Source organism: Hypomesus nipponensis, chromosome 25 (genome assembly GCF_054491055.1).
Source record: "Hypomesus nipponensis isolate SF chromosome 25, ASM5449105v1, whole genome shotgun sequence".
Lineage (NCBI taxonomy): Eukaryota > Metazoa > Chordata > Actinopteri > Osmeriformes > Osmeridae > Hypomesus > Hypomesus nipponensis.
The window spans coordinates 7,611,543-7,639,260 of NC_140385.1; the positions used below are offsets into that span (position 1 = coordinate 7,611,543).

Genomic DNA, 27,718 nt, shown 5'->3' on the forward strand with positions numbered 1-27,718 from the left:
ACAATCATAGCATACATTTTATTATGATCCAAATCCTGATTATTAAATTATGGTAGAACTTCTGTAGCAGCAAATTTGATCATTGTAATGAGAAACAAGTTCAAGATTAATCAAAAATATTTTTACATAGAATACATTTTCAGTCTAATATATACAACTTTACATCTATCAGCAACAAATCCAACCCTATCTCTAACTTGGTTGATAGGATAAATTCAATGTAAAAATGCAGAACTTTATTAATTCCCTACAATAAAATGCTGTCGTTTGTTTTGAAATCTTTCTGCGACATGCACCGTGACGTCAATTTAGCACATGATGCGGAAGTACTTAGAAGATTTCTGACAGATCCAGCTAGGTACAAGCTAACGTTACTAGCTTGGCAACGACGTCTGTTCCGCTCCTTTTCTGTGCGTACACAAGTAAGTCACGAAACAGCATTATTTCAGAAAATGTTCAATATTTTTACGTTGTCAATCGAGATTAGCCTGCTGTTATTATTTATAACCCGGCGGAAAGCTTTTGTTTAGCTAGCCAACTAATGAAAGTAGCTAGTTTAGCAAGCTAGCCAGACTAGCTTGTTGCCAGTTAGCAAAGCTTCTTCAATGTACGAGAATTACCGATGGTATGGTAGATCTAACCTAGCTATATTATGTAGTTAAATAGACTAGTCGTAATTTGGGCAAGTGGAACTGTCTAACCTGACATTCTCGAAGACTCACTTTTTCGAGGTCTTGGGGTCAGCCTTAGTTTAAATCCTTGGAATGAGGCTAGCTAAGGCTATTATTCTGAGCAGGGCTTGAATCGTCTCTGACGTGGATCCATTATGGGCCCACATTATGTAGAAATCACATTTTTGTTTCATAATCCTTAAATTGCATAAGTATCGGTGGCGAGTGTGTTACAATGAGTTGTAAGGGCTTTCTCTATCCAATGAGTGAGCACTTTTTCTCGACATTTTTGGCGATGAGGTAACTCCAACAGCATGTTGTTACCAAGCATCATAGTGTAAGGCCTGACTCAGTTAAGTCTCACTGCCGTAATTACCTGACTGCTATTTCAGGCTTTCACTGGAAAAAGCCACAAATGCAGGATTGTTCATGTTCAGTTTACACCCACGCTACACATTCAGTGATACAGAGAAGGATATGGGTTGACGTTTGGCAGCATTCCTTGACACAATTGCTTCAAGATTTCACCATCATCAAAATGCATAGTGCTCACCATCTGCACCTACAGTTTTGTCCTGAACGTTAACGGTTTAAGCTTATTTGAACCCCTTTACCCTTTCAGAAGTGATTCATTAGACCTTTTTTTATACAATTGGAAACATTGCCAACAGAAAGAAGAGAGTTAACTTAAATACGGAAATTAGATAGGCTATAGTTTTCATCTAACCTACACGGTTTATGTTACAATATCAACAACGCGTGGACTACAGAATTGTAATGAGCTGGAAGTTTGGTTAGTTATCATGTCCACTTATATAAAACATGGTAATGTCCCTAACAACAATGCTCATTTTGTTCACATTACTTGGCACAACACTAAGATGCCTCTAAGATAAGATTAGGGTTGTGTTATTGCATAAACATGCATGAACCAGGAAATGCGTGATCCATGTGTTAGTTTTGATTCGCTCTCCCTCGTCAGGTGTCTCATAGGGTGGACACTTGCTCGGACACTTGCTCGGACGTAACTAGCTGTAGTACTAAAGTCCATGTCACGTCTGTCATTCCATAGAATTGTTGTTGTAGAATTTCAGTTCCACTACTTATGTAGAAATGTCCATTAAAGCCTCCTGGGTATACATATGGGCTTTATGTTGCTAAACCTTTGCCCGTTTATATTTACACAATTCAGCAATATCAGATGTGCTGCATGTAATACATAAGACAGTCAAGTCCATGAAAGACAGAGTGCATCACTCGTGATGTCATCATGAGGTGACTGAGACTCCACCTTTGGACTGCACCATGTTAATAATCTTTCCAGTTCATGAAGAGGGGCGGTGGTAAAAATGCAAGTCATATCAGCCCTCTCCAGTGAAAAAAACATGCTGCCCTTAAGTAGACAGCTAATCACACTGGTTGGCCTTCCAGAATCCTCTGTTTGAGACTAACGTCAGCGTACAGTAGTCTAGACTTGAGTTGTCTGTTTTTACAGTTTGGGTGTGTACGTATGCATGCACAATACTTGTAAAATGTTGTCTTGGTGCTAGATGAGTAGGGATTTAACTAACCCTATTTTATTTTGAAGAAGACGGTGCATTTCTGGAGGAAAGAGGGAAAGGACTCCTGGAAGCATGACTAATCCTTTTGCCCACATCATTGAGGATCTAGACCCAAGTCACCCAGAACACAAGTTCTACAACCTCTCAAAACTTGGAGACCCCAGATATGGTAAGAGACTATATCATGGCTATCGACTGTTGTAGTGTTGACCAAATTTGGAGACAGTTGATTAGCGAATGGCATTCAATTCACTCAAGAAGTTATTGGATCATTCTCTCAGTGTAAGGCTGACAGCATTTATCTCTGTCAAATGAAACGGGGTGTATTTGCTAACAGTCGGTCTAAAAGGCTTCTTCTCTCCTGTGCCGTGTGTCTGGGTCAGAGCGTCTCCCGTTCTCCATCCGCGTGCTGCTGGAGTCGGCCGTCAGGAACTGTGACGAGTTCCTGGTGAAGCAGGCGGACGTGGAGAGCATCATGAACTGGAAGCAGACCCAGAGCCAGAGCGTGGAGGTGCCGTTCAGACCTGCCCGCGTCATCCTGCAGGACTTCACGTGAGTCGGCCCAGAGCGCTTACGTACAGTCAGAAGAGGGAAAGCTCAATACTGACATGAAGAAATGCTGTGTTAGAAATGACGATCTTGGATGACTTTCAGTAATGTTATTGTGTAATGAACTTGCGCTAACAGACTAACGGTAAATAGTGATGGAAGCTCACCTGTTCAGGACAAACATGCAATATTTGCACTTGCTTCTGCCTTGCAGTGGGGTCCCTGCGGTGGTGGACTTTGCTGCCATGCGGGATGCAGTGAAGAAACTGGGAGGGGATCCAGAGAGGATCAACCCTGTCTGTCCAGCTGACCTGGTCATCGATCATTCCATTCAGGTGGACTTCAACAGAAAGTAAGACGGGTTTAGCGTTAAAAGCCATCTCCTATTCCCTATAAAGGGGTTTCAAGATAACAATAACCTTAATACAGTTCTAATTCAACCTCAAGGTCGGATAGCCTCCAGAAAAACCAGGATTTGGAATTTGACAGAAACCGAGAGCGGTTTGAGTTCCTGAAGGTATCCAACAGTTCATCATGAGTCAAGCCGCTGTATGGTGACGCTCGACAGACCCTCCCACCTTTTGACGACAGTCCTGCCCTGAAGTATTGGTCTTCAATTCTATCATTCATGGTTTCTTTTTTGACAGTGGGGCTCTAATGCGTTCAAGAACATGCGAATCATACCCCCTGGCTCTGGGATCGTGCACCAGGTCAACCTGGAGTACCTGGCCAGGGTGGTGTTCCAGCAGGATGGCTTCTACTACCCTGACAGCCTTGTGGGCACAGACTCCCACACCACCATGATCGATGGGCTGGGTGTTCTGGGATGGGGTAAGGCCTGTTTCCACTCTATAGCTTTAGTTTGGCTGTGCTTTTAGCAGCTGAAGTTGTCCAAAACCATTTTTAAATGCTAAATTAAATAAAAGTATTTTATAAATGTATGTGTATTAACCCCAAGCCTGTTCTTCAGTGGGGTCCGGTTTACATTATGTGTAGGTGAATGATTTATACAAACAACAACAAAGCAAAAAAAGCATGACTGAAAAGCATTAAAATAAGTGAAATACAAGCACAACAGCAAAACATGTGCAATCCACTGAATACACTTGGGTTTAGAATGAAAGTCTAATTGATGTTCCTATTTGTACGATGTTCCATTCATGTAGTGCTGTGTTTCTCAACCCCAATGCTTCTCTGCTCCAGCACACCTGTTTCAAATGAATGGGTCGTTATCAAGCTCTGCAGAAGCATGGTAATGATCATTCATGTCAAACAGGTGTGTTGGAGCACGGAAACATCTAGATTAGAACATGCAGGGAAGGGGCTCCCTAGGACCAGGGTTTAGAAATACTGACTTAGTGGACATTCTTACAGAAATGACCTTGAGGTGCCTGGTTACAATGTTGTACCACTCAGAAGTATTTCTGTTATCTAGGAGTCGGTGGCATAGAGGCAGAAGCTGTAATGCTGGGCCAGCCCATCAGCATGGTACTCCCTGAGGTGATTGGCTATCGGCTATTTGGAAGCCCGAACAAGCTGATTACCTCCACGGATATTGTTCTCACTGTCACCAAGGTAACGAGGATAATATCTTCCATATTATATAAACTTCTACTTATTTTATTACCCCCCCTCAATCTTTTCATGTTGTTCATATAGCATCATGAGGGAACTACTTAAAAAATGTATGCGATTCTGTGAAGTATGAAGACCGTTCTACTACAGTGACGCTATACTTCCTAAAGAGATTCAGATATGGGGACCACTCATCTTCTCCTCCTTCATCCTGTCATCCTACCCTCTCCTCACCCCCCCCCCCCTCCTCTCTGCAGCACCTGCGCCAGGTAGGCGTGGTGGGGAAGTTTGTGGAGTTTTTCGGCCCGGGCGTCGGCCAGCTGTCCATCGCCGACAGAGCCACCATCGCCAACATGTGTCCCGAGTACGGAGCCACGGCCGCCTTCTTCCCCGTGGACGACGTCAGCGTCCAGTACCTGGAGCAGACGGGTGAGCAGGAACACCTCCAAGACCCTGCTCGTCTGTGCTGCCATGGCTGAAGCTGGAGTGGGTGTGTGGGTGTGTGTGAATTGGTAGTGGATCTGAAAGGCCCTCTCTTTCCCCTTTGGCCAGGGCGAGATGCTGAGAAGCTGGCTTACATCAGCAGCTATCTGAAGGCCGTGGGCATGTTCCGAGACTACAGCAACGAATCGCAGGACCCAGAGTTCACACAGGTAGGCTGCTCCTTTCAGGAAGAACGTGCTTTCATTGCTGTTTAGATATCAACGTCCGTGAGCATCTCGAAGCGATGTCTGTACATCTTTTTCCCTGCCTGCCGTCCATCCATATGACGCTTCTCCCCCTTCACGTCTTCATAGGTGTTTGAGCTGGACCTGAGCTCGGTGGTTCCCTGCTGCAGCGGTCCCAAGAGGCCGCAGGACAGGGTGGCTGTGTCCGACATGAAGACAGACTTTGAGTCCTGCCTGGGGGCCAAGGTACAGACACGCACCTGACAGCTGCTTCCGTCCTTCCTGTCATCCATCTGATCTCACATTATCTAGGACTTTAGACCAATGCCGTTTTTAAAACACAAAAAAAACAGTTTATCAATGGCTAAAGGAATTTGCATGAATTTTTATATTTGAAGGCACTACATGTAAAATGTGTTATCCTAGCTGGAATGTCAATGTTTATGAAAATATGAGCACTGTAAAAAGATAGGAGAGCATGAGAGTTTTTAGACGTGTTTAAAGACTGAAAATGTGAAATGTTATCAACCGTGCAGGTTATCCCCACAGGTACACCCAAGCCTGTTTTCTTCACGTTTGAACCCTTTCTTTTTTGTGATGCTTGATTACAGCAAGGCTTTAAGGGCTTCCAGGTGGCTGCAGAGAGCCATGAGGCAGTGGTTCCCTTCCAGTTTAAAGACAAAGAGTACTCCCTCTCCCACGGGTCCGTGGTCATTGCAGCCATCACCAGCTGCACCAACACCAGCAACCCCTCGGTCATGCTGGGGGCCGGTACGCAACACCATCCTCACACCTCATATCACTGCTGCTACAGAACCAAGACAAGAGCCAAGTGTTGAACACTTGAATGGAAAAGAAACAAGTTCATATCCCCCCCCCCTTAATCTACACAATTCGCTGGGCGTACCAGACGTGACGGTGACCTTTCCCAAGATCCCCCCCCCCCCCCCCCCGCCAAAAATGACCATGTATGCTGATCTTTTGAACCTTTGTTGCATTGCCCTCCAGGGCTGCTGGCTAAGAAGGCCATAGAATGTGGGCTTAGCGTGAAGCCGTACATCAAAACCAGCTTGTCGCCGGGCAGCGGCGTGGTCACCTACTACCTGAAGGAGAGTGGAGTGATGGACTACCTCTCCCAGCTGGGGTAGGTCTCACACACTCACCACACATGCCTTCCACGTCCGTTAGAAACGTGTTTGTGGGAACGGGTTACGGTCGGCAGGATCAGGACCACTGGGGTAGGACTTCCTAGAACATAAACACCTCTCTTTGTCTCTTAGGTTTGAGGTGGTTGGCTATGGCTGCATGACGTGTATAGGAAACAGTGGACCTCTCCCAGAACCTGTGGTAGAGGCTATCACTCAGGTATTTGCAAAATAATATCTTAAATATATGTAGATACATTTCAATTATCATTTACATTACATTTACTTTCTTGTGACGGGGTATATAAACCTGTTGTTGACCACTTTACTGCCTGGCCTCTTCTAGGGAGATCTTGTTGCGGCTGGCGTCCTATCAGGCAACAGGAACTTTGAGGGGCGGGTCCACCCTAATACCAGAGCCAATTATTTGGCCTCTCCGCCTCTAGTCATTGCGTATGCCATCGCTGGTACTGTGAGGATCGACTTTGATAAAGAACCCATCGGTAAGTACAGGCTTATGTATGCTCTGATGTGGAAATAATAAATGCTGTTTAACACACAAGTTAAGTAGTGTCAGTTCTGATGTGGCTTGCTCTGGTGGGGTTCCAGCTATGAACAAAGAAGGGAAGGAGGTCTTCCTGAGGGACATCTGGCCCACGAGACAGGAGATCCAGGCCGTCGAGAGGGAGTTTGTCATTCCATCCATGTTTAAAGAAGTCTACGAGAAGATTGAGGTCAGCTCTTTTTTGCTCCTTCCCCTTTTCCTCGATTTCAGGTGTTGCCAAGGTGGTTTCAAGCGGACTGATTCTTGTCCCTCTTGCAGAAGGTGAATGAACGCTGGAATGCCCTGGACGCCCCCTCGGACAAGTTGTACCCCTGGGACCCCAAGTCCACCTACATCAAGTCCCCCCCTTTCTTCCATGGCCTGGTACAGAAACATCATTTTCTTGTGCCTGACTTTCCTAGCACAGTCACACAGACGATATTCTACAGTGTCTCTCTCTCTTCCTCTCTCCCTTCGCTGTGCCCAGACCAAGGAGCTGGCTTCCATCAAATCTATAACCGACGCCCACGTGCTGCTGAACTTTGGGGACTCCGTGACCACGGACCACATCTCTCCTGCGGGGAACATCGCCAGAACGAGCCCTGCAGCCCGCTACCTGACCACCAGGGGGTGAGGCAGCTAGCCTATGTTATATGTACCCTTATGTGTATTTAAAATCCCATGGATAAAAAACTTACATTTTTGGATACATTGAATGGCTTATTTTGGAACGCCTTCAAGTTAAGTTTTGTTGTTGAAGGTTTAATATCAGGTCTTAATGCGCCTCTCTGTGCAGACTGAACCCACGAGACTTCAACTCCTACGGCTCTCGCCGTGGCAACGATGCCGTGATGGCCCGGGGCACGTTCGCCAACATCCGTCTCTTCAACAAGTTTGTCAACAAGCAAGCACCACGCACCCTGCACATCCCCTCTGGAGAGATGGTAAGACACACCTTGAACCCCAACCGTCCCCAGCGCCCAGGAAACGCTCCCACCCGCTGGACCAACGATTGACTGACTGCTTCCTGCTTGTTTTCTGTGCCAGCTGGACGTGTTTGACGCTGCCGAGAAGTACAAGGAGACCGGTACCCCTCTGCTCATCCTGGCGGGGAAGGAGTACGGCTCGGGCAGCTCCAGAGACTGGGCTGCCAAAGGCCCCTTCCTGCTGGTACGCCTCCCACACGCCCAGGGCTTTGGGTCTTCAAACGTTTCAGAAGAAGAACTGTGTTTTATAGCTTAAACGGGGCATGGAACAGATGATTCGCTCAGCAGGTTTTTTGGGGGCCTTGAACCGAGCATTTGTGAAGCCATGTATTGTGCTGTCCCTGCCTCCCAGGGTGTGAAGGCCGTCCTGGCAGAGAGCTATGAGAGGATCCACCGCAGCAACCTGGTGGGCATGGGGGTCATCCCCCTGGAGTACCTGCCCGGAGACACCGCAGACAGCCTGGGACTGACCGGCAAGGAGCGCTACACTGTGGTCTTCCCAGAGAACCCCACCCCCAGGATGACGGTCACTGTTAAGGTACAGTACTCCCAGGGAGGATGGTTAGCTTTTAGGTACGGTACGTCCATGTTCCAGTTGGAAGTTCTTTAGCCTTTGTGACAAACAGTCGAAACTCACATTCACAACGGTGTTGATGGTTCTGTGTGCTGTGCGTTGATTTGATACTTGTTGTCATGGTAGTAAGGAAGGGTTCCTGTACTGGGACTGCGTTGGAAGCTCAACCAATGACTGACCTGTGTCCTATGCTAACAATCCCCTCGTCCGTGTGTCCCAATCACAGCTCGACACCGGCAAAACATTCCAGGTCCGGATGAGGTTTGACACAGATGTAGAGATGACGTACTTCCACCATGGAGGCATCCTGAACTACATGATCCGCAAGATGTCCGCTGACTAGACCCTGTTGACAAGGCAAGCCATACGAAAACACGCACATGGAATTGTTGAGGCTGGATGAGCATCCTGGCTCCATGATTTGGGTTAGGGTTCATTCATTGGGGCTAATCCCGGTTTAGGGGTTAGGTCAGGACAAGAGGAGGCCTGGTTCTGCATACATTTATATTGCCTTCATTATTTTCATGGCAACACTTATATGGTAGTCTGGTGACCCACAACACTGGCGACCTAAACAGAAACCCCATTGCCCTACCTCAACATTGCTGCGTTAGCCCCCACACCCCCCCCAATACAGATGGTAGCAAATCCACACCAGCCTCTCCAGGTTGTCTGTACCCTGTTGTCCGTTTTTTGTTGGCTGTCATTTTTATCCATTTCAACTAGGGTCTTCAGTGTTTTATTTTAAAGGTCGAGGGCTACTACGCTCAGTTTACTCCCAGTGGTCAACAACAACCCAAAATGGCCCTGTTAGTGAAGGCTGGGATTCACTGTTAATGCCAGACGATGCAGAAAAGACTTTGCCAATGCTGTGTATGTTGTCAAGTTGAAGACGTTTGCCTTAAGTGATTAGGTTGAAGATATTATTAACCCTCTATTATGGAAGCTGTCGTTGTGCCTCCCATTTCGTCATTTGCCTCTGCACTAAGTTATCTTAATCATACTAGCAACTGTGAGGCAGTTGAATGTTGTTTTGCGTAACCGAAGCCCATTACGTTTTATTGTTCTGTCCCCGCTGTCAATATTAAGCAAGCAATCAGTGAATTATCATGAATTTAAACACTTTGTCTTGAAATGAGAATAGATTATTAATTTAGCAACTTGTTGATTTAATTAAGCCATTTGGTCAATAAAAGCCTACTGAATGAAGTTCTATCATGTGGTGTCTAGTTATTCTGTGGCTCCAGATAAGCCTGTCATGATGAGGGAGGGTTAGGGTCTCGTTGCTGTCTTTTAGTAGTGAAGAGTTTGATGACTGACTTTCATTGTTTTGAGGCAATTTTACTGAACTTGCTGTTTTCACCAGTATTGTGGCTTGAGGAACAGTTGGTTGTGTTGTCTATGAAAGCAGAGCCCAACCATTGGTTAATGTATGCGAAGACAGTTTTCCACCAGTTATAACCCCCAGACCTGCTAAATGAGATTCAGGTGACCAAACTGGTAGGGTTTAAGATGATTATCTTGAGGTCAGGACTGCCTAGCTGGTGGTCAGATGTATGAGGGGGTCAGAGGCTGAGCCCATCACAGGTAGGATCACTTCAGGACCAGCAGGAGAGTCCTGACCTGCTGTGCAGTCTAAACAACCACTGGTGTTCTAGTCGTCGTCAACCCTGGTCCTCAGGGAAAACTGTCCTGTATATGTTCTAGATGTTTCCGTGCTTAGCTGTTCATTAGGTGGAGCAGGAACACATCTAAAAACATACAGGTCTGAGTTCCCTGGGTCTCCGACCAGGGTTGAAGACCACTGCTCCAGTCCATGACCTCAGCCAGGCACGGTTGGGAGGGCCAGCCATGAGAACTGCAGGAAAGTGCCAGCAGATTATGCAGAATGCATCACAGACCCACACATTTACATTGGACATAACATGTAAATCCCTTTAATAAAACTTAATGAAACGCAGTGTAACAAAGGAAAGAAACCAACAAAAAGCAAGTTGATAACATGTACAACCACAAAAGAAAAACTGTACAACTCTAAATGCCTGGAGTCACTTTTTTTTCTCTTTTTTTTTTATTCATGTATGTTCTGTGATGGAGGAAGATTGGAGTGAAGGTGACTGTAATGTGACTGAATTTTCATCCTCAGATGCCATACTTTATTCATAGTACAGTAACGTTTACGTCAACATGGCGGTATGTTCCCCACTGCCTACACAGTGGGAAGGTGAGAAAAGCAAGATCCTATTTGTACAGGATGTCATAGTGGCCGGGTCTGTAAAGAAGGAAAACGCGAGGCTCGCTGCCCTCTGGAAATACGTGGTGGTTGACTGTCCCACCCTCACCTCTGTCCATGTACTCCACCAGGATGGACACGTTGAGGGCCTGAGCTAAGGCGATGATGTGGATGTGGTCGCTCTCTTTAGACATGGGCTCCACTTCCTGTGAACAGAAGAGAATTGCCCTCGTAACTGTTGCTACTGCTGGGATGGAAAAGCATGGTTTGGTAGACTAACATGTCATCTTGTCTACACTGCAGTTAATTAAGATATGACAATAAATGATCAAGCCTCTTTTTTCTCTCTTTCCCTTCAAATAAAAAATAAAAAACATTCTCCAGTCCATGTGTGGAAAATCCGGTAATTACCTCACTAACACGATATCACACTATCACTATTTGTCAACCTGTTAAGGCCGTTCCAAAACGTTCGACCAGCTCCTCAACATTGTACAGTGTAGTCCAGACTCACCTGCTGACAGAACTCCTTGACGGAGCGTCCTCCCTCGATGAAGTGCTGGAAGAAGCCGTGCTCTCTCTGCAGGTACCCTGAGGTGAGCAGCCGCAGGTACACCACCACGTAGTCCGACACGTTCTGGTCGTTGAAGGAGCCCAGCAGCTCCGTCAGCCCTGGCTGCTTCTCACACAACTCAATCAGGTCCATGAACTGGGGGGAGGAGTTGGGACAGTCAAATCTCGATTCAGTCTGTTGCTCTTGCATGTTTGTATAGGATTGCAAAAAAAACTCACTGTATTGTGAAAGTCTTCAATGGTGAACTCTGTGAAACCCTCGTTCACCAGATCCAGTTTACTTTTTGCTGCCACAGCCTTAAACCTGTAGAAACATTGAAGTCAGTTATTACTGCCTGCCACTTTTGAAAATGGAATGTTTTGACTTCAGTGTTAGGGACTATAATATACTCTAACTTAATGTATTAAATATAAATCTGATATTTGGCAGTCAAAGGGTGACTGGCCCTTCTACCTCTTTTAGACCCTAGTTGGTTCCTGATAAGGGCCTTCTTATGCATAGCTACCCTACAAACATCAACCTGCAGCCCACTCGAGCTTTGGATGGACTGCATTCCTATCCTCTTACATGTCACAGCCAATGACAACTCCACACAAACCTTCCCATTCAAGTTAGAGTGGCAGGTAGAAGGCATATATCAAACATCTCCATAGAAGGGTGTCTCCACTTCCACCATTATTAGAAGACAACCTCCAATTAACCTTTAGATTGAATTACATCAATATATTATACCTCATTATATGTCAATTATATATCAATATATACTCCTGTAAACATTTTATAAAGACTTACAGAATTAAAGTATATCAAAAAATGTGGTTTCATATCAATTGGATAAGTTAAGTTCCCTGTGGGAAATTGGTTTTGCATTGTGTCACAAAGCATACCTCTGCAGTTCTTTACTGTCATCCAGAAGTGATTCAAGATGCGAAAAGCCAAACGCTCTGTAGAAACAGTTTCCATCTGGACGCGTCTTGCGAATGTAGGAATATTTTTTGTGTAAATCCTAGGGGGAAACAAAAACAATGGCCGATCAGCGTTCACAACCAACAGTTGTGATTGAGTGGTGATGTTGTGATCGCCGTCAGTCTCTGCGGCTGCACCAACCTTGATCTTGAGCTGATAGATGCTGTCATCCTGGGCATACTCTCTTTGCAGCACTGACAGCTCCTGTCTGTCTGACACTAAAGGGTTACTGGTGGCGATCTGAAGACACAGAGAGAATGATTGTTCAACATTAAGAAAACCAGGTAAATGGTTCCGTTTTGTGGTTGGGATCATTTGATTCATCCAGTATTACAAAGAAATGTGCACAGAAAAAGTGATGTATAAGGAAAAGAAAATTGTGGAAAAATGTTCAGCAAAACAGTTGGTGTTATTACTTCACACTACAGCAAAGTTGTCAAACGACTTACAGTGTTTCCCCTAGGATTTTGTTTAGCAGTGGGGGCAGGTCTGTCCGCCCCCCCCCCCCCCCCCCCCAGTTATTTGCAAAAACTGTAGACTAATACAATAACAGGCTTTAATGAACTGAAAACATAAGTTATACGACTTACAGTTCTCAAAGCGCGTGTCCGTCCTATTCTCTGACATGCACTCTAACAATCACTGCTGACAGATGGCCTAAAATCTTGTACAGCCCTATTTCTGATACCGTGGCGGCTGCAATTTAGCCGTGGCGAGCCGCCACGACAAAATCAACATGGGGGAAACACTGGACTTAAGATTCAAATACAGACCTTTTTACACAGTTTTGGAATAGTAACAAGCTAATGCTGGACTACATAGAACTCATACATGTTTTGGGCTAGCAAACTCATTTTCCAAGGAAGGAAAACTTACTTGTCACCCATAGTTGTCTAGCAAGTCACCTAACTTCTTGGGGGACTGAGGCTGAGTGGTATGGGAGAGTAGCTGCATTTAGAACATTTAGAATTTGCAGCGGAAACCGAGCAAGAATGAAAAAGGATGTGTGTACGCAAAGCATCAGGCTCTTCTACTTGTCATTGAGCAGCTAGCTACAGTACACCAGCAATAAAGAGATCTTCTTGATGTGAAAGGTAGATTAAAAAAAATACAAAAAAGCACCAACAAAAAGCTGACGTCTGTGCAAGCATTTGTATAGAAAAATCTGATGACGGGAATGTCACAGACCAAATATGTGTTAGTCAGTCTGTATGGCATACCGCATTACACATACTGTATGTCAATCATTAAAAAATGTGAATCAGCTCATAAAAGCAATGTGAAGAGGACCAAACAATTGCCAATAATAGAATACAAAGGATTATTCTCAGCTTGAACACTACATCTCACCTCCTGTTGAATTCTGTCCTGTTGAGCAATGATGGCTTCGTCATAAGCAAGGCAGTTCACTCCTGCTATAAAAGGGAAAGGGTTCAAATTAATCTTTGCCTAGCAGGGTTAAACTATTAGAGTTGCTACTAAAACTTAGAAAGTATTACCCGACCACCTAAGCTACCTAGTGGTGATGTTGTTTGTCAGGCTAGTGTAATCACACAATAACAAAAACTGACATACTAACTAAAACAAGTTATGTAGCGTTATTATCTTGGGTAAAATAAACCTATTGATGGACAGAAACACGTTGAAGAAGCATGATGTGGACTAGGTTATGCCAGCTATGGGTCTTAACGTTGGTTAAATTGTAATGGTTAGTCACTAAATGCCTAATTTATCTCCTGCCGCAGATACATCATAAGTTTGCTAGCTACTATAGCTAGCGAGCTACTAAGCGTAACATCGGAACCGATACACTACCTGCATGCTGCATTCCTAACTGCAACAATTTTCGAATGCTATAGTAGAGACTACTTGTTACCTAAACAGAAAGGTCGACTCAAACGTCGTTAAAACATAACTGACAACGAGCGTATCTAGTTAACTAACCCACTGACTGTGAAAAGCCAGCGCTACATTGTACTACCTAGCCAAACCAAATACTATCTGTAGAGCTAGCTCTAGCTACAGCTCAGCTAGCTCGCTGACCTAAACTTCAGCAATGTATGCTCCAGCAAAGGTCACATAAACCTCTGTGTGAACGGCCAATTGGTTGGCTAACTGTGTAACTATTGCAATTGATTCCTAAAAACTGGTTAATAAACGCTGGGCTGCTAACAATTGTTAGCTAGCTAGCAGACGTAAGCATTTATTTTTCATCAGTTCGTTCCCTGTTGGGAACACGTTATTGCAACATCCTCTTCTCGTGCCGTCACCATTTAAGTACAACAATAAACAATAGCAGCTAGACAACTATCAATTCCTGTATAATATATGTCATTAAAGTTGATCTGTTGTTCATTTACTTACCCTCGATGTCTCCCTGTGATTTTTCCTGCTGTTCTTCCGCCATCTTAGCTAGCTAACTAGAAAAATTACTTCCATCGATGTATCGCAACAAACACACACAAAGGGAATACTTCCGGGTCTTGGTTGATGATTACTAGGTCACCATTTCTTTTTCTTTTTTTCTTCTTTTTTTTACGATTGTCTCCATATATATATATATATATATATATATATATATATATATATTATTCTCTCCATTCTTTTATCACTTCTTTATGGAAAAGTATTTCTCTACACGGCTATAAAGCTTAATACTTCTGCCCATACTTAAATTATTTATAAAACGTAGGCTACACTAAACTAACTCTTCTCAATCATACCATGCTTCACTTGTGTAAACAATTGTAGTCTGTAGAAGTGATGCTCGATTTTTACTTTTACTTCACTTTTTCTACCTGTCCTGGCAAGGGGTATAACATAATAATCACAAAACAAACATTGCAAAGATAATTTTTTAAGCTTTATTTTAATTATACAGGCCCTACAAACTTTTTGCATAACCAATTGATTTTCTTAAATTAATTCTTTCAGCAGTCATCTTTTACATTTACCAACCACAATCATGCTTGATGCCATATTTCTATGTAAGCGCGATGTTGTAGTTTTCCAGTTGTCGCCTACTATTTCCAGTTTTTTTTTTCCGATAGCCTCCCGTATTATCTTGCCACAGCTGAAAAACATAAATCAACATAAATCAACCTTAATATTTCATACATTTCATTGATTCTTTACAGTTCACTTTACATTTCTCATATAACATGTTGATGAGCTTTATGGTTAAAGAGTTCAACACTAGATGGTAGTATTGACTTTCTCACAGGACAGCCGGTTGGCACTCTTAAGTTAAAACATTGAACTGTCCATCCACATGGAATAACCTTCAGGACAAGCTGATAAGGCAGTCCCTGTATCCTGTGGGTTATTTCAAGAGGATAGTGTTCATTTATAGCTTCCTTCTAACATGCATACTTTGTATGTTTGTTGTGTATGTGCACAGCATTTGACGACACTTTACATTAAGTCTACATTAGCGTGTACCTACAGAGCAAAACATTTTTTAGGTTCACAGGAATTGCAATGTAATTGAAGTGTTAGCAGTATAGGTTATTACAGTAGTATAAGGAGGCACAATAAACGTTGTAAAGGAGCAGTTGAACATTGTGTTATCAAAACTAGATCAATGTTAACACCCATTTAACCCTGTAGAGACCAACCTCCCCATATCAAGTTTCACTTGCAATAACTTGTATCGCTAAACCATAATCAAGTTTAAACTAGCAGTTCCTAGGTACCTACAATATTGTTACTATGGGTATTGCTATGTAGTTGCATAGCAACTAATGAAACCTTAATGTACTGTAGAATAAAGGATGCACGTGAATATTTTAATCACTGCAAGGTGAAAAATAACATTAAAACCAGAATTTCTACAAAAGGTATGAACATAGCACAGTATATTAATGTTCTATTCATTTGATAGATAGAATCATGAAATGACATGACTGAAGAACTAGAAAGACTCAGTAGTGTGTCATTAATTTCATAAATTCATCAATAAATCAATAAATCATTTCGTACTGCCCCCTAACGGTCTACCAAGAATATATCCCAATTTAAAATGATTGGGAAGTTTTGGGTTTACAAATCAAAGAAAAAACAAAATGAAAAATACCTATTCATCTTATTTGTGTTAAATATAATGGACCAATGAGAGTTCTACATACTGTAGTTTTACATAAGATATAAGAAAAAGGTTTAAAAACAACATCAATATGAACTCAGATATCCGGTCACAACCCAACCTTCTTCTCAGCACAATTCCTAAACATTGACCACATTTCCGCCTTGCAGGCACCAGCCAAGTGCTCTACATTAATAGATGAGGAAGTAGAAGTTTAGGGGGTGCATGCACATAGAGTGTGGGCCACATTCGTTGGACACACAATAGGCCTTGTCCAAAATAATCTGTGTTTATGTAAGGAAGTCCCAATCTTTCATCTCCTGCTGGTCTATGAAGGGTGGGGGGAGCAAAATCACAGGAAACACCTTCTCCTAACTCTGTAAAACTATGGACCATTATGGGACATGCACAATGTCAAATGCTTCAGACCTTCTGGGAATGAGAACAAGTTTACACCTTGTTAAAGTAGTTGTCCATGATAGAATGTGGTAAGAGAATATCAGTAAAGGTCTGAAACAACAGTTGAAAAATAAGGTTTAAAATTACAATTAAAAGCAAAGGCATACTAAAACACCACTTTAAAAAGAAGCATTGAAAATGCATCCATTATTTTATATAGGATTGCTTATTTTATTATGTTATGTTAAATACTTTATATATTATCTCTTCGTACATTTTACCTAAATAAATTCATGTTCTTCTTTATAAAGATGTATTCTCAATTGAATGAACAATATTCAGTGTTTTACTTTCTGTATATATAAATATGTTTTGTCCATACTTTGTAAGCAGGGGTCTGAGTGGCTAATGTCAAAAGGGAGCTCAGTATCTCTTACAAGCTATACGAGGTTGAAGCATCTGCATTTGTTGACATCAGTTACAGTTATGTAAAACTGCGTTTAAAATTTGAACAAGGCTGCCTCTGAATGATGGGTTCAAAACTTACCATTGACCTCTCCTCCTGATGACTTGACCCCAAGAAGCATGACACCATCTTTGCTGCTGTCAGGCCTACTTTGGTAAGAGGCGCTACATTTAAAGCAAGGAGAGAAAGACGGATATGAGCCCATCTCAGAAATATTTACAGTATATTTACATTCATAGTTAGTGTGTTATAATTTCTAAAATAAATAATGTGAAGACTATGATACTGTTTGAAAAAAAAGAGCCTTTACTTCAAGTTAAACTCATAACTGATTAACACAAAATTGCAGTGAAATTCAGGTGCAAACTAGTGCAATCCAAAGTTCTATGGATCGTAGTAGCTTCCTTTTGTGATGTCATACACTCCTGATTTACTCAGGATACTCACTTCTCATGTTCCTGATCATTCATCTCTGAAAAGAGAAAAACAATCAGAAAACAGTCAATGTTGCAGTTAACTGACAGCAAGTTTTTGTGGATCAGTTGACTGACACTCGCTGTGAGGCGAAACTGTTATATTCAGCAATACCTGTGTGGTCGTGGACCTTCATGCATCTGAATTTGAAAATGACGATGCCAGCAATAACGATTACGCCCAGGACTGGTAGAAGGATCCACAGGAGTGTCTTATCTGAGGAAGGTCAAAGGTGGATCCTGCTGACAAGTCAACTTAGCACCCATTCACAATTTTCTTCACTTTACTTGCAACACTATAGTGTTTTGAACATAAATAGTTAACATATAGAGGAAGTATTCTGTTGGAGAGTTGACAAACTACTAACAACAAATATTTTTAAAAAAGGGGTCTGTGTCTTTATATGGAAATTTGAAATGGCAAAGCAGCACAGCTGGGAATTGTATATTATTTTACTGTTCATTTTATTAGCTTAATGTGTGTAGTATGTGTTTATTGGCCAGAGCTAGTGAATATGAAACAGGAAGCAGACCTACCATCAGGATCTTTCAATTGGTCTGGACCTACTGTAAAGAAATGATCATCTTATGAAACCAAAGTCAGATTCAGTAATTGGAAAAATATCCAATAAGGAAGGTCAATTCTTACCTTCCTTTGAGCTATGAGTCAGGTTATGTAAGCCTCCTGGTGAAAGAAGACTGTACATGAATATAGTGTACAGAAATTGGATTCATATATCATGGGGGTCATTGTGTGTTTCGGTACTTAACATCAGACACTCTCATCCAACGTGCCAGTCAAGGTGGACCCAATCTCAGGCATTAACCCTAATTATAATACGGGTGGATGAAATCAAGCATTCTGATTGGTTGAGAGGGAGTTCCGGGGTGTGCATTATTGAGCCATAAAGTACTGTACGCCTTTTTACATTTACCTTAAAGGGGAGAGTTCCTCCGCTGCGCGTCGGGCCTAACAACACCCTGGAACACGTACTTTATTGACGATAAAGTACTGCCTCTCGTACCTTACTGCTTATATATTCAACAGTGATAAAGTCTTGATACATCCATGAACTCTCCTACCTGTCAGGTTGGTACTTAGGGTGGTTGTACCAGGCACTTCCTTTTTTGTTGGCACTGCATCAGTCTTAGAGGGGGTTAGAGTGGGAGCCTGAGATGAGCTGCTGGCTTTCAGTTCTGTTTTAGTTGTCGCTGGCGAGAAGAATGAATGCACTGGTTTGGTACTTTTGGTAAAACTAACACATTACTCTCTCCAGATGTTACTAAACACATCTAATAAATTTATCTTGGGAAAGTTTACTAGTTAGCGTACGGACATTTCTCTTTTAAAAAATGACTCAAAATGGCATTTTCACATCCAAAAACATTGGTCCTGTTGGCAAATAGTAACCCCCCCACCCCCTTGAAATGGAAATTATTAGTCATAAGTTCAGTTGAAATTAAACTGTGGCAGATATTTAGATTAGGGTCTTACTTTCAATAGTATGATTGTTGATCCCACTAGACGATGGCGTGGCTGATAGGGGCAGCTGGGTTGTTTTGGTGATAACAGTTGTAGCAGGTGTACTTCCCTCTATTGGAAACAAAGGCCTGGGGGCTTAGGTCACCACTCAGTACATTTCTATGAATTGTGATTCTAGGTTCTGTATCTCTTTTGTATTGTAATTTTCCTCTCTTGGTCAACCTACCCCAACTTGTCTTGAACTCATCTTAACTATTCCTTTCATTGACTTGGCACTCAAAGAGCAATTGGGTATTATCGAATACGTCTTCAAACCTCAATACAGAACAGATCTCTGGAACATATCGAGTGAGGCGGCTGCGTTAGGATAGCAAGAGGCCTGTATGTTCTAAATGTTTCTCTGCTCCAACACACCTGATTCAAATGAATGGGTTGTCATCAAGCTCTGCAGAAGCCTGATAATGACCTATTCATTTGAATCAGGTGTGTTGGAGAAAGGAAACATGTCACTGTCTCTGCATCCACATCCACAAGCAGCCCCAGTTAGTAGTTGATTGATATAGTAACACGGATACATTTGCCTAACCATAACAGACTAACTGACCTGTTGTGAAATGTGTCTCGTTGCTAGTAGAAGAGGGGGGCACTGTTTTACTGATGGTGGTGACAGAAGGAGCCACAGATGATGTTGCTGTTACAACATAAAGGAGACATTTATATTAACATTTATAAACATTATTTACAGGATATGGGGGAGATCTAGCTTTGGTTTTCATAAAGCAAACCAGCCACTGAGCTTTCCCATTCCGCTTCCAAATGAACAACCAGTGCTTACTTCAAAGGCCTCCACCATTCGACTTACTGCCCTGATATAAATACTTTTGCAAAAAATAAAAGGTCGGTGAAATGACCTCACCATTACAGATATTACAGAAAATGTGCCAGGCATGATGATAAAGTTGACATTTTAAACATTTAGATTAGAAAAGTTAACAAGTCTACTATACAATAATTTGGGTAAACAGATAAAAACTTCCGTAATCATGTATAAGGTCAATGTAGCTAGTGATACCTACCTGAAGGTGTAGGTTTAGGTGTAGATAAAGCTGAATCATCTGAGAGAACTGTGTGCCAAATAAAAACTTGTGAATTCAATGACGTGATAAAGGGACATTCCTAGATTTTTTGTCTTCTGGCTTGTTTTCGCTCCTATTGGTAGCACAGGAATGTACATGTCACTGACTGTATTCCATGCATGGAAATTCCATGTAAGCTCAGGTTAATATGCTCTGTTCCCTCATACTTTCCACTAAAACAGGGAAGTAAATAGATCCCTTATACCCCATTGTCAGAACAGTGGTTTTCTATGGACTTTCCCTACAGCCATTGGACTGGGTGGGCGTGGGCATGTGCCATCTGAAAATGATGCAGATATGCTATTATTATATATATTATTATATATGATTTTACAATGCCCTGGTTGGTCATGGCACTGTTTTTCCTGAAGGTTTTATTGGAGTGGTACATGGTGTGTTATCTTATAAGTGTCACTGCTCTAAACCAATGTGTTTGAGGTAGAGGGATGGGGAAAGATGTAAGGATTTGTTGAAGTTAAGCGTCTTAAAGGGGGCAGAATCTCCTTTCATCAAAGGCCTTTTAGATGGTGACCATCTGAAAAACGATAGTGTTCAGGATGTGCTGTACTAGTATTGCTTTAAGATATCTGTGCTTGTCTCTTTAAGATTGGTCTGCAATCATGTCTCAAAATCACCTGACTTCTAAAGATTACTTTTATAATACTGTTCCATACCCATGTACACTTCTAGAGAGCATGGCATATACATTCAAAACAGACCTATGGTTAAAAACACTCACATCCATCCTACGTTAGAAGATTTTTTACTTGCTATGACAAGAAATATGTGTCTGCTTTCCTGCCACACATTTATTTTCAAGTGGATATCCTCTGCTTAGTCCAGACTTATCCTGTCTCGAACAGTCTATTGTTGTCCCTTTACCGCTACTGCCAAAGGCCAATTACAATTTTCCTGTCTTCTGTAGTTTTTGTTGGACAAGGTTACTGGGTTTGAACTTAATGTCTGTTTCATTCAACCTATGAAACAAATCAGAGATTTGATTTATGGCGGAGGATTATTAAAAATCCAGTAATACTCCACAACATATTCAGCCCTCTTCAGAGTAAGTGTTATAATTGAAACCTGAAAACTTTCAAAAAAACTTTTTTGTTAGCATTTTGCCACAAACTGAGCGAGAAATGCAGGTAAAGTCACTGACTTTCTCAGCAAACTGAATCATTACATAGAACAATTTGAATCACATTTATAAATCAAAATCAAACTTTAAAAGTTATAATTCATTAACCCTAACTCATTGCTATCAGCCCATTTGAAAGCTGGCAGTGTCCATAGACAAAACTTTCCCTCATTTTGTTGCCTGCAGTCTGTTCCTTCACACCATTCAGTCATGACAACAACATTTTATTGAAGTTTTCACACAGGAAACATTTATCAGTTAACATGACCATCCTTTTCCTGAAATTATTTTTTTCATGGGGATCTGTATATAGCACAAAACAAATTGCATTGCAGGAGAATTATTAATTTGAATTGTAAAATGTGAAACCTGACCAAAACAATTTAAGGATTCCAACAAGTAACACTAATTTGGATAAGCTTTGACTCATTAATGGGTCTTTGTCAAATATGTTAACGTGTGGCTTCCTTTAGTATCACCAGAGATCCTTCAACTGCTTTTATTACACTAGTTTATCTATGGTATTAGAGTATCTGCTAAAAGAAGAACATGTATGTGCTTCACCATGTATTTCGGGCTAGGTTTCTACCAGTGATGAAGGCTGTAAGCAGTTTCTTACCTGTTGTGAGGAGCTGAATTGAGGCTAAGAAGACGACGACTGTCCTGAAAGTCTTCATGGTGTTAACTGCCTACTGGAGCAATTTCCTTCAAGTTTAGAGTGCTGTGTCTTTCTTCAGAAGCGTCTGGTCCAGCAGTGTGAGGGGTGGTCAGGCTCCAGTCTTTTGGTGCCTGTTTTGACACTTCCTTCACAACAAGAGGAGGAGATACCCTAGTTTCCCTCCTGTTTTGTGCTTTTTTGCCAGGTCTAACAATCAAAAACATTATGAATATATTTAAGTTTATACGTACTGTATATTTAGGATCTTCTACAATAACAAAATGGATAAAATGCACATCAATTGTATTCATACTGTTGAACATTTTATTATTGTATGTTTACACTGTTTAAAATGTTTTGATTTCCAGACTTGAAAACCAGAGAGTAGGCAAGCCTGGCTATAGTACACTCGCAAACATCTTTATTAAATTTCATTTCATGCATCTTTACTGAACAGCAATATAAAATACGTTTTCATAGTTGCAGGCGCATGCTTCATCTGCTAACATTTTTGAAGACTAGAAAAGCAAGGCTTCATGTTGTGCAGTGAATTACTCGGGCACTTAAGCAGTTAGTAAAAAAGGTTGATGGAGTTTCATTTTTCCTTTAAGTATCGAGCAGTATCAAATTCGTAATTGATATACAAGAGCAGAGTTTCAAATAACACATTAAATAATCATGATAACTAATAACATGTATCATTGTTATTATGACTATTTATCATTATTATTATAGTAATCATAATAATAAATAATGATAATTTCAATTTTTAAATAATTCTGCTTATAATAATACACTTTGTGGCATACTTACAAAACGGAACAAACATTCCTAAACCATTATGTGACATAACAGTTCATGCGTCAGTTTTACATGTAATTACATACCTCACAGGAATACTCAATCATGCTAAACTGGACTGTGCACAATTTCAAGTGTATTTTAAAAATGATTCCTCATCTTATATAGTTAAATGCTTTAATTTCAAGAGTGGTTGAAGCTGTAAAGTATTATTATGGTATTACTTAAAAGAATGCAGATTTCCAGTAAATATTCTTGAAAGCACAATACATTTCAAAATTATGAAATTCCATTTTACGTACCCATTTTACGGATTTTATAAAACATGCATAGGCAGACACGTTTACTTTTCTAAACAAAAAGCTTTTTAGTTTGTTTACTTTGTTTGCAATACTTAAAGAGAAAAAAATAACACTCCAGCAAGACTTCCAGCAAGCCACAATAAATCTCTATCCCACTCCTCAAAGAAAGAAATCTAAAACATTTGTAGGCTATAGATAAACATAAATTCCAGTTATGAAGCTCCAAGAAAATAGGTATTTTTTACGAAGTCGATTAGCCATTGAACATATAATCCTGTTAACGCACACACCAAATAAACCTGAGGTAAGCATAAACTGTACAAAATCATATAACATTTTTTGGCATTTCAACAATGTTGCAACATTCTCTTTAAGACTGCCTAATTCAACTCAGAGCTATTTTATAAGAATAGGAAAAAAAGTAATCAATAAATAGTCCTTATTTAGTTTGTACACCTTTATATGTCAAAAATGTGTTTGATGCTGTTTAGTGCTGTATTTTTGTAAACGTACAATAGTTAGTAAGAAGTCCCTTATCCAGTAAATGAGTGAGGAGCTCATACAATCTCCCCTTGGAGATATTTCTCACTCTCATTCCCACTGTGGTGCAGAATAAAGCACATTCCTTGGCCGTTCTGAAGATGAAAGCCAACCATACCTTACCAGATTTTACTAAAGAAAAACGTTTTAAAGGCATATTCAAAGACTCGAAAGTGCTGCATCGTCCCAACACAAGTTGGAGACGTTGCACCCTGTACACTGAGATCTCCCTGCTTCTCAGATCCACCATTATCACGTAACCCATGGGGGCATCCTCTGTGTCTTCTATGGCTATGCTGTAGCATGCTGCAGTATGGGGGGGTGGCATGACCCCATCTCCTACCCCACAGCCGGCCACCCTCAACAGCAGGATGTCTGTTCTGTTCACTGGATGTTGCTGCTGCTGGTGTTGGCCTTCACGTCTGTGCCGTTGGTCTCGGAGGACAGGGCCTTGTTGAGGGAGTTGAGGCTGGCGTCTGAAGCCAGCGTGTCTCTGCGAGGGGGCATCCGTTCGTTGATGCGGTCCAGACCCTTGGCCTCCGCAAAGCTTGTGATTTTGTGCTGGGGCGAGAATCCCTTTATGGCTGAAGGGTGGGGAGAGGGGGATAGTGGGAATGGAGGGAGATTTAGAAAAACAGAGATGTAGAATGTTTAATATTTCTTCACACCAGTGTGAAATAGTAGGATCAAACACACACATCCACACACACACACACACACACATCCACACGCACAGTACATCATTGTCATCAATATATTTGGGTTGCCTTTGCTTTTGTTCAGTTCAGTACATACTGTAGAAACTGGTACAAATATTTGGTGATAACTTAATTAATCATTTCACCACAAAGAACACTAGACTGATGTTTTTCTTTGAACAAGACTAATGATTTAAAAAAAAATCACATTCTTACATTTATGTTTGGGTATCTAGTAGCCATTATTGCAGGTTAGATTAACATCTATGACATCTTTGATTCGACAAACATACATTTACTGAACTGTCGGCTCTAGAATCTTGCTTTTGTGTTCAACTTAATTAAAGAGTAAGAGTAATCTAAAATAATAAACAAACAAACTGAAAATGTATATTGTAGAGTAAAATAGCAGCACAACCATTGCAAATAAACACAATAGAGATAGAATTACATGATTCTGCTGAACTATTTGAGAGCATGAAAGATGCTGGAGGTCAAAAGTTTTCTAATATACCACAAATATGTATTTTACAATGAAAGGTCATATACAATGCATTCAAATCTAAAGGTAAAACTAAAGAAAGTGGCATTTTACATGAGAAAGTCACGTTAGATTACAATAAAGCTTAAATAATTGTAAATTGTAAGGAATTGTTGTGTAGTACACATTAAAAACAAAAAGTACAGAAAAGCATAGCTTTATGGGCAACCTCTTCAGTATCTACAGAGTCGAGACAAATGAATCTGAAGCAACAGTATTCATTCTACATCTTTCAGATGAGTCATGTGTGCACACTTTGCATGAGATGCACAAAAATGTCTCAGATTAAATAGGTTAGATATATTTACTCATATTAAACAAGTTGGATATTTAAGGAAATGTTTGGAATTGACTAGCATTTTGAAAATGTTAGCCTTGTTGTGCACAATTAAGAACCATTTCGGACCTCCCAAGAACAAGATTATTGACTATGAGTTACTATGAGTACAAGATTTTACACTACATGACTTTAAAACTGCTAACATAGTTGCTAACATAGAGATATCCACTACCCCAAAAAGAGAATTCCCACAGTGAGCCTATCCTCCTGTCTAGAGACACTAGGAAGGAGTGGGGAGAGGTACCTCTAAGGTCTACCTCTTAGCCTGCTAGAAACATGCAGTGCATAAGGAAAGCCATTTTGGTAGATTGCAAGAGGACAGCTACATTTAAAGGAGATCATTTGCGTGGATTTTGACGACTTTTTGGGAAAGAAATTAAGGATAGTGGGTGACGGTGGGTAGATTGTACAACATACTCGTGGGACTTAGCACAGGTCAGACAGATTATTAGCAGTTTACAATGACAACACAACACAGCAGGGTAAAAGAGGAATCACATGGAAAATGAAGCAGAGTATCAAAACTATTGCAAGTTACAGTCGTCTAAGGGGCATTCAGAGGAATCACCGAACAGTTCCAACATAAATAGCAGGACCCCGATGCTATTTAGAGTTCAGTAGAGTTGTTTGTTCTTTTACAATCTCTTCATGGTCTTTTCTTTCAGAGGGGAATCTGATTAGCCTCCCTTGGAGAGTGAATTGTTATTTAAATTTGATGGGGGTTTTTTTTAAATCAGAAGCTAATAAGTATATGAGAACAAAATATTACTGAGTCAATTGCTTTAAAAGGGAACAATTATTTAGTCATACATAGTAGTACTCCAGCAGGAAAAATATTTGTATCATAACTGTCTGTTTACACTGTATGTTCACAGGGCTGTGAAAATAGCTTGTTCCCCTTTGAAACAAGTGGGATTTGCTTTTCCCCTGACCTTTTGCTTTGACCTTTGGTTTGTTGTGATTCTACAGTCTGTTAGCCCAAAACACACTTTATACACACTACGGCGAGATATATTAAACCCAGTGAAGCCCCTGTCTACTGCAGATGAGCAACAGAAGAAGGCAGACCCATTTACCTTCGTCAGTCTCAATAGCCTCAATAGTAGCTGAAGAGAAGAAGAGGGGTTGCAAAACGAATGAGAGAAGTGAGCATACAGTAGAGTTCATTTTGTCCCAGGAAGAACAAGTCATTAAGCAGCAAAAAAGAGTCAATGCAGAAACAAATGTTTAAACTTTCCATGTTCTGACAAAAGACACACATGGATGTTAGCATGGCAGTGAGGGGGAAGGGACACCGCATTGAAGTCAAAACACATAGGACGAGAGACCAAGAAGAGGACAGAATGGAGAGTCCAACAACAATACACAAGACAAGTAGTTTTGTAGATTTACTGAACTAAACATATCTAAAAGCTAATTTCAACGGATTATGTCAGATACTGTTTTACCCAGATAAGTTCAGGAAAACCGATCTACCAGATGTAAACAATCTTCATCCCTAAATATCTCCTGAAGATTGTAACCGTTGTTCTCCATAAAAACAATAACTCACTCGGAGGTCATAGGGTCATGTCATTTTGGTCATAGTCATGAGGTGTGTTGAGTGCTGTTGATCAGCACAACCCATGAGTCCTCAAAACTCTAATCATAGACCTAATTAGTAGAACTGAAGGCACACACTTAGTAATGCATTTTAAACATACGTACTAGTTTATTTTATGTAAGATAACTGCTTTATGGTAACTTTTAGTAGAACAGTATTATAACTCAAATTTACTGTCAACAAAGATCACACACAGTGACAAAGGACAAAGGAGGTGCTAATGAGGACCTGGTGGTGAACATAGCTACTGGTGTTAAACGCAGGACAAAAATACCGCTACAGTAATCATGCAATGGCAGCTGAACAACTAAGATGAGAGAATAGAACTATTATGTCCCGATTGTCTGTGAAGCCCTCAACACCAGACCTTGTCAAAGACAAAGAACAACAACAAAAAAGTTTACTTACCACTTACCATATCCTTCTGTTCTAAAGCAAGAGTTAGCAGTTACATGTTTACCACTGGGGATACTAGAATGACTGTATTCGGACAGTTGCACATTAAGACAAATTAACGTAAAATATTTAAAAAGCTGGCTCTACACAGAAACTGAACTCCCTTTGGATGAAATAATAAAAAGTGATACAAACAACCACTAAAGCTGAACAAGTCTAAAAAGGATACAACATAACAGTAGAAGCACATGACAGCCTGCCTGAGTAGAGAGGCCTGATTGCAGACTGTGATTCTACTGATGCTGCGACAAGAATCTCTTGAACATCACTCTGTCTCTATGGTGATACGGTGTCGCCCCAAATGGTGACCATGAGGAGTGTTGCTTCACCCATGGCAACTAAGCTCTATGTAAGGGATAGCTTACAACAACCCAGGCCTTAAACGTGTTTAATGCCCAAAACAAATGCAGGCTGGGCTAAGTGGAACACTTAAGAAAAGGCCATAAAAATTGTTGAACAATGATTTGACAAAGAATTTTAAAAAATTAAAAAATAATGCTACTTGTTTGGCCATGAGACATTATTATCAAGATATATTGTCACCACTTGAAAC

General features: G+C 41.1%; 4 protein-coding genes across 11 annotated transcripts in view; 1 reads left to right on the top strand and 3 right to left on the bottom strand.

Moving 5' to 3' along the window:
• The first annotated feature begins 319 nt into the window (after positions 1–319).
• On the top strand, positions 320–10,891 carry aco1 (aconitase 1, soluble). Of its 4 annotated transcripts, none has more exons than XM_084691285.1 (22): positions 320–422; positions 2,260–2,402; positions 2,617–2,785; positions 2,997–3,134; positions 3,212–3,299; positions 3,430–3,613; positions 4,218–4,357; positions 4,615–4,786; positions 4,910–5,010; positions 5,155–5,271; positions 5,637–5,796; positions 6,034–6,169; positions 6,306–6,390; positions 6,517–6,673; positions 6,780–6,904; positions 6,994–7,098; positions 7,202–7,344; positions 7,511–7,658; positions 7,762–7,884; positions 8,053–8,238; positions 8,501–8,631; positions 10,421–10,891. In XM_084691285.1, exons 2-21 carry the CDS (start codon positions 2,306–2,308, stop codon positions 8,615–8,617), a joined length of 2,691 nt encoding a protein of 896 aa, XP_084547411.1. In that variant the 5' UTR covers positions 320–422; positions 2,260–2,305; the 3' UTR covers positions 8,618–8,631; positions 10,421–10,891. The 4 variants fall into 4 exon arrangements, with proteins under 4 accessions (XP_084547411.1, XP_084547412.1, XP_084547413.1 ...); XM_084691286.1 differs by having other exon boundaries at positions 10,639–10,891; XM_084691287.1 differs by lacking the exon at positions 10,421–10,891 and having other exon boundaries at positions 3,230–3,299; positions 8,501–9,483.
• On the bottom strand, positions 10,196–14,524 carry LOC146222128 (ubiquitin thioesterase OTUB1-like). Of its 2 annotated transcripts, none has more exons than XM_084691288.1 (7): positions 14,412–14,524; positions 13,398–13,462; positions 12,189–12,287; positions 11,969–12,087; positions 11,300–11,384; positions 11,022–11,216; positions 10,196–10,713 (listed from the first exon to the last, which is right to left on the bottom strand). In XM_084691288.1, exons 1-7 carry the CDS (start codon positions 14,452–14,454, stop codon positions 10,516–10,518), a joined length of 804 nt encoding a protein of 267 aa, XP_084547414.1. In that variant the 5' UTR covers positions 14,455–14,524; the 3' UTR covers positions 10,196–10,515. The 2 variants fall into 2 exon arrangements, with proteins under 2 accessions (XP_084547414.1, XP_084547415.1); XM_084691289.1 differs by having other exon boundaries at positions 13,398–13,459; positions 14,412–14,505.
• Positions 14,525–14,888: 364 nt separating this feature from the next.
• On the bottom strand, positions 14,889–21,997 carry LOC146222129 (uncharacterized). 2 transcript variants are annotated; one of them, XM_084691929.1, is made up of 11 exons: positions 21,846–21,997; positions 20,029–20,076; positions 19,557–19,643; positions 18,965–19,063; positions 18,553–18,681; positions 18,119–18,154; positions 18,007–18,036; positions 17,585–17,686; positions 17,444–17,468; positions 17,078–17,160; positions 14,889–15,120 (listed from the first exon to the last, which is right to left on the bottom strand). In XM_084691929.1, exons 1-11 carry the CDS (start codon positions 21,901–21,903, stop codon positions 15,107–15,109), a joined length of 711 nt encoding a protein of 236 aa, XP_084548055.1. In that variant the 5' UTR covers positions 21,904–21,997; the 3' UTR covers positions 14,889–15,106. The 2 variants fall into 2 exon arrangements, with proteins under 2 accessions (XP_084548055.1, XP_084548056.1); XM_084691930.1 differs by lacking the exon at positions 19,557–19,643.
• Positions 21,998–22,185: 188 nt separating this feature from the next.
• LOC146222130 (protein phosphatase 3 catalytic subunit alpha) overlaps positions 22,186–27,718 on the bottom strand; it is a 29,689-nt gene continuing 24,156 nt past the window's right edge. For all 3 annotated transcript variants that reach the window (XM_084691220.1, XM_084691219.1, XM_084691221.1), the window contains one exon: positions 22,186–24,111. In XM_084691220.1, the coding sequence (XP_084547346.1) occupies positions 23,912–24,111 (200 nt within the window). In that variant the 3' untranslated portion in view covers positions 22,186–23,911. The remainder of the gene's footprint in view (positions 24,112–27,718) is intronic.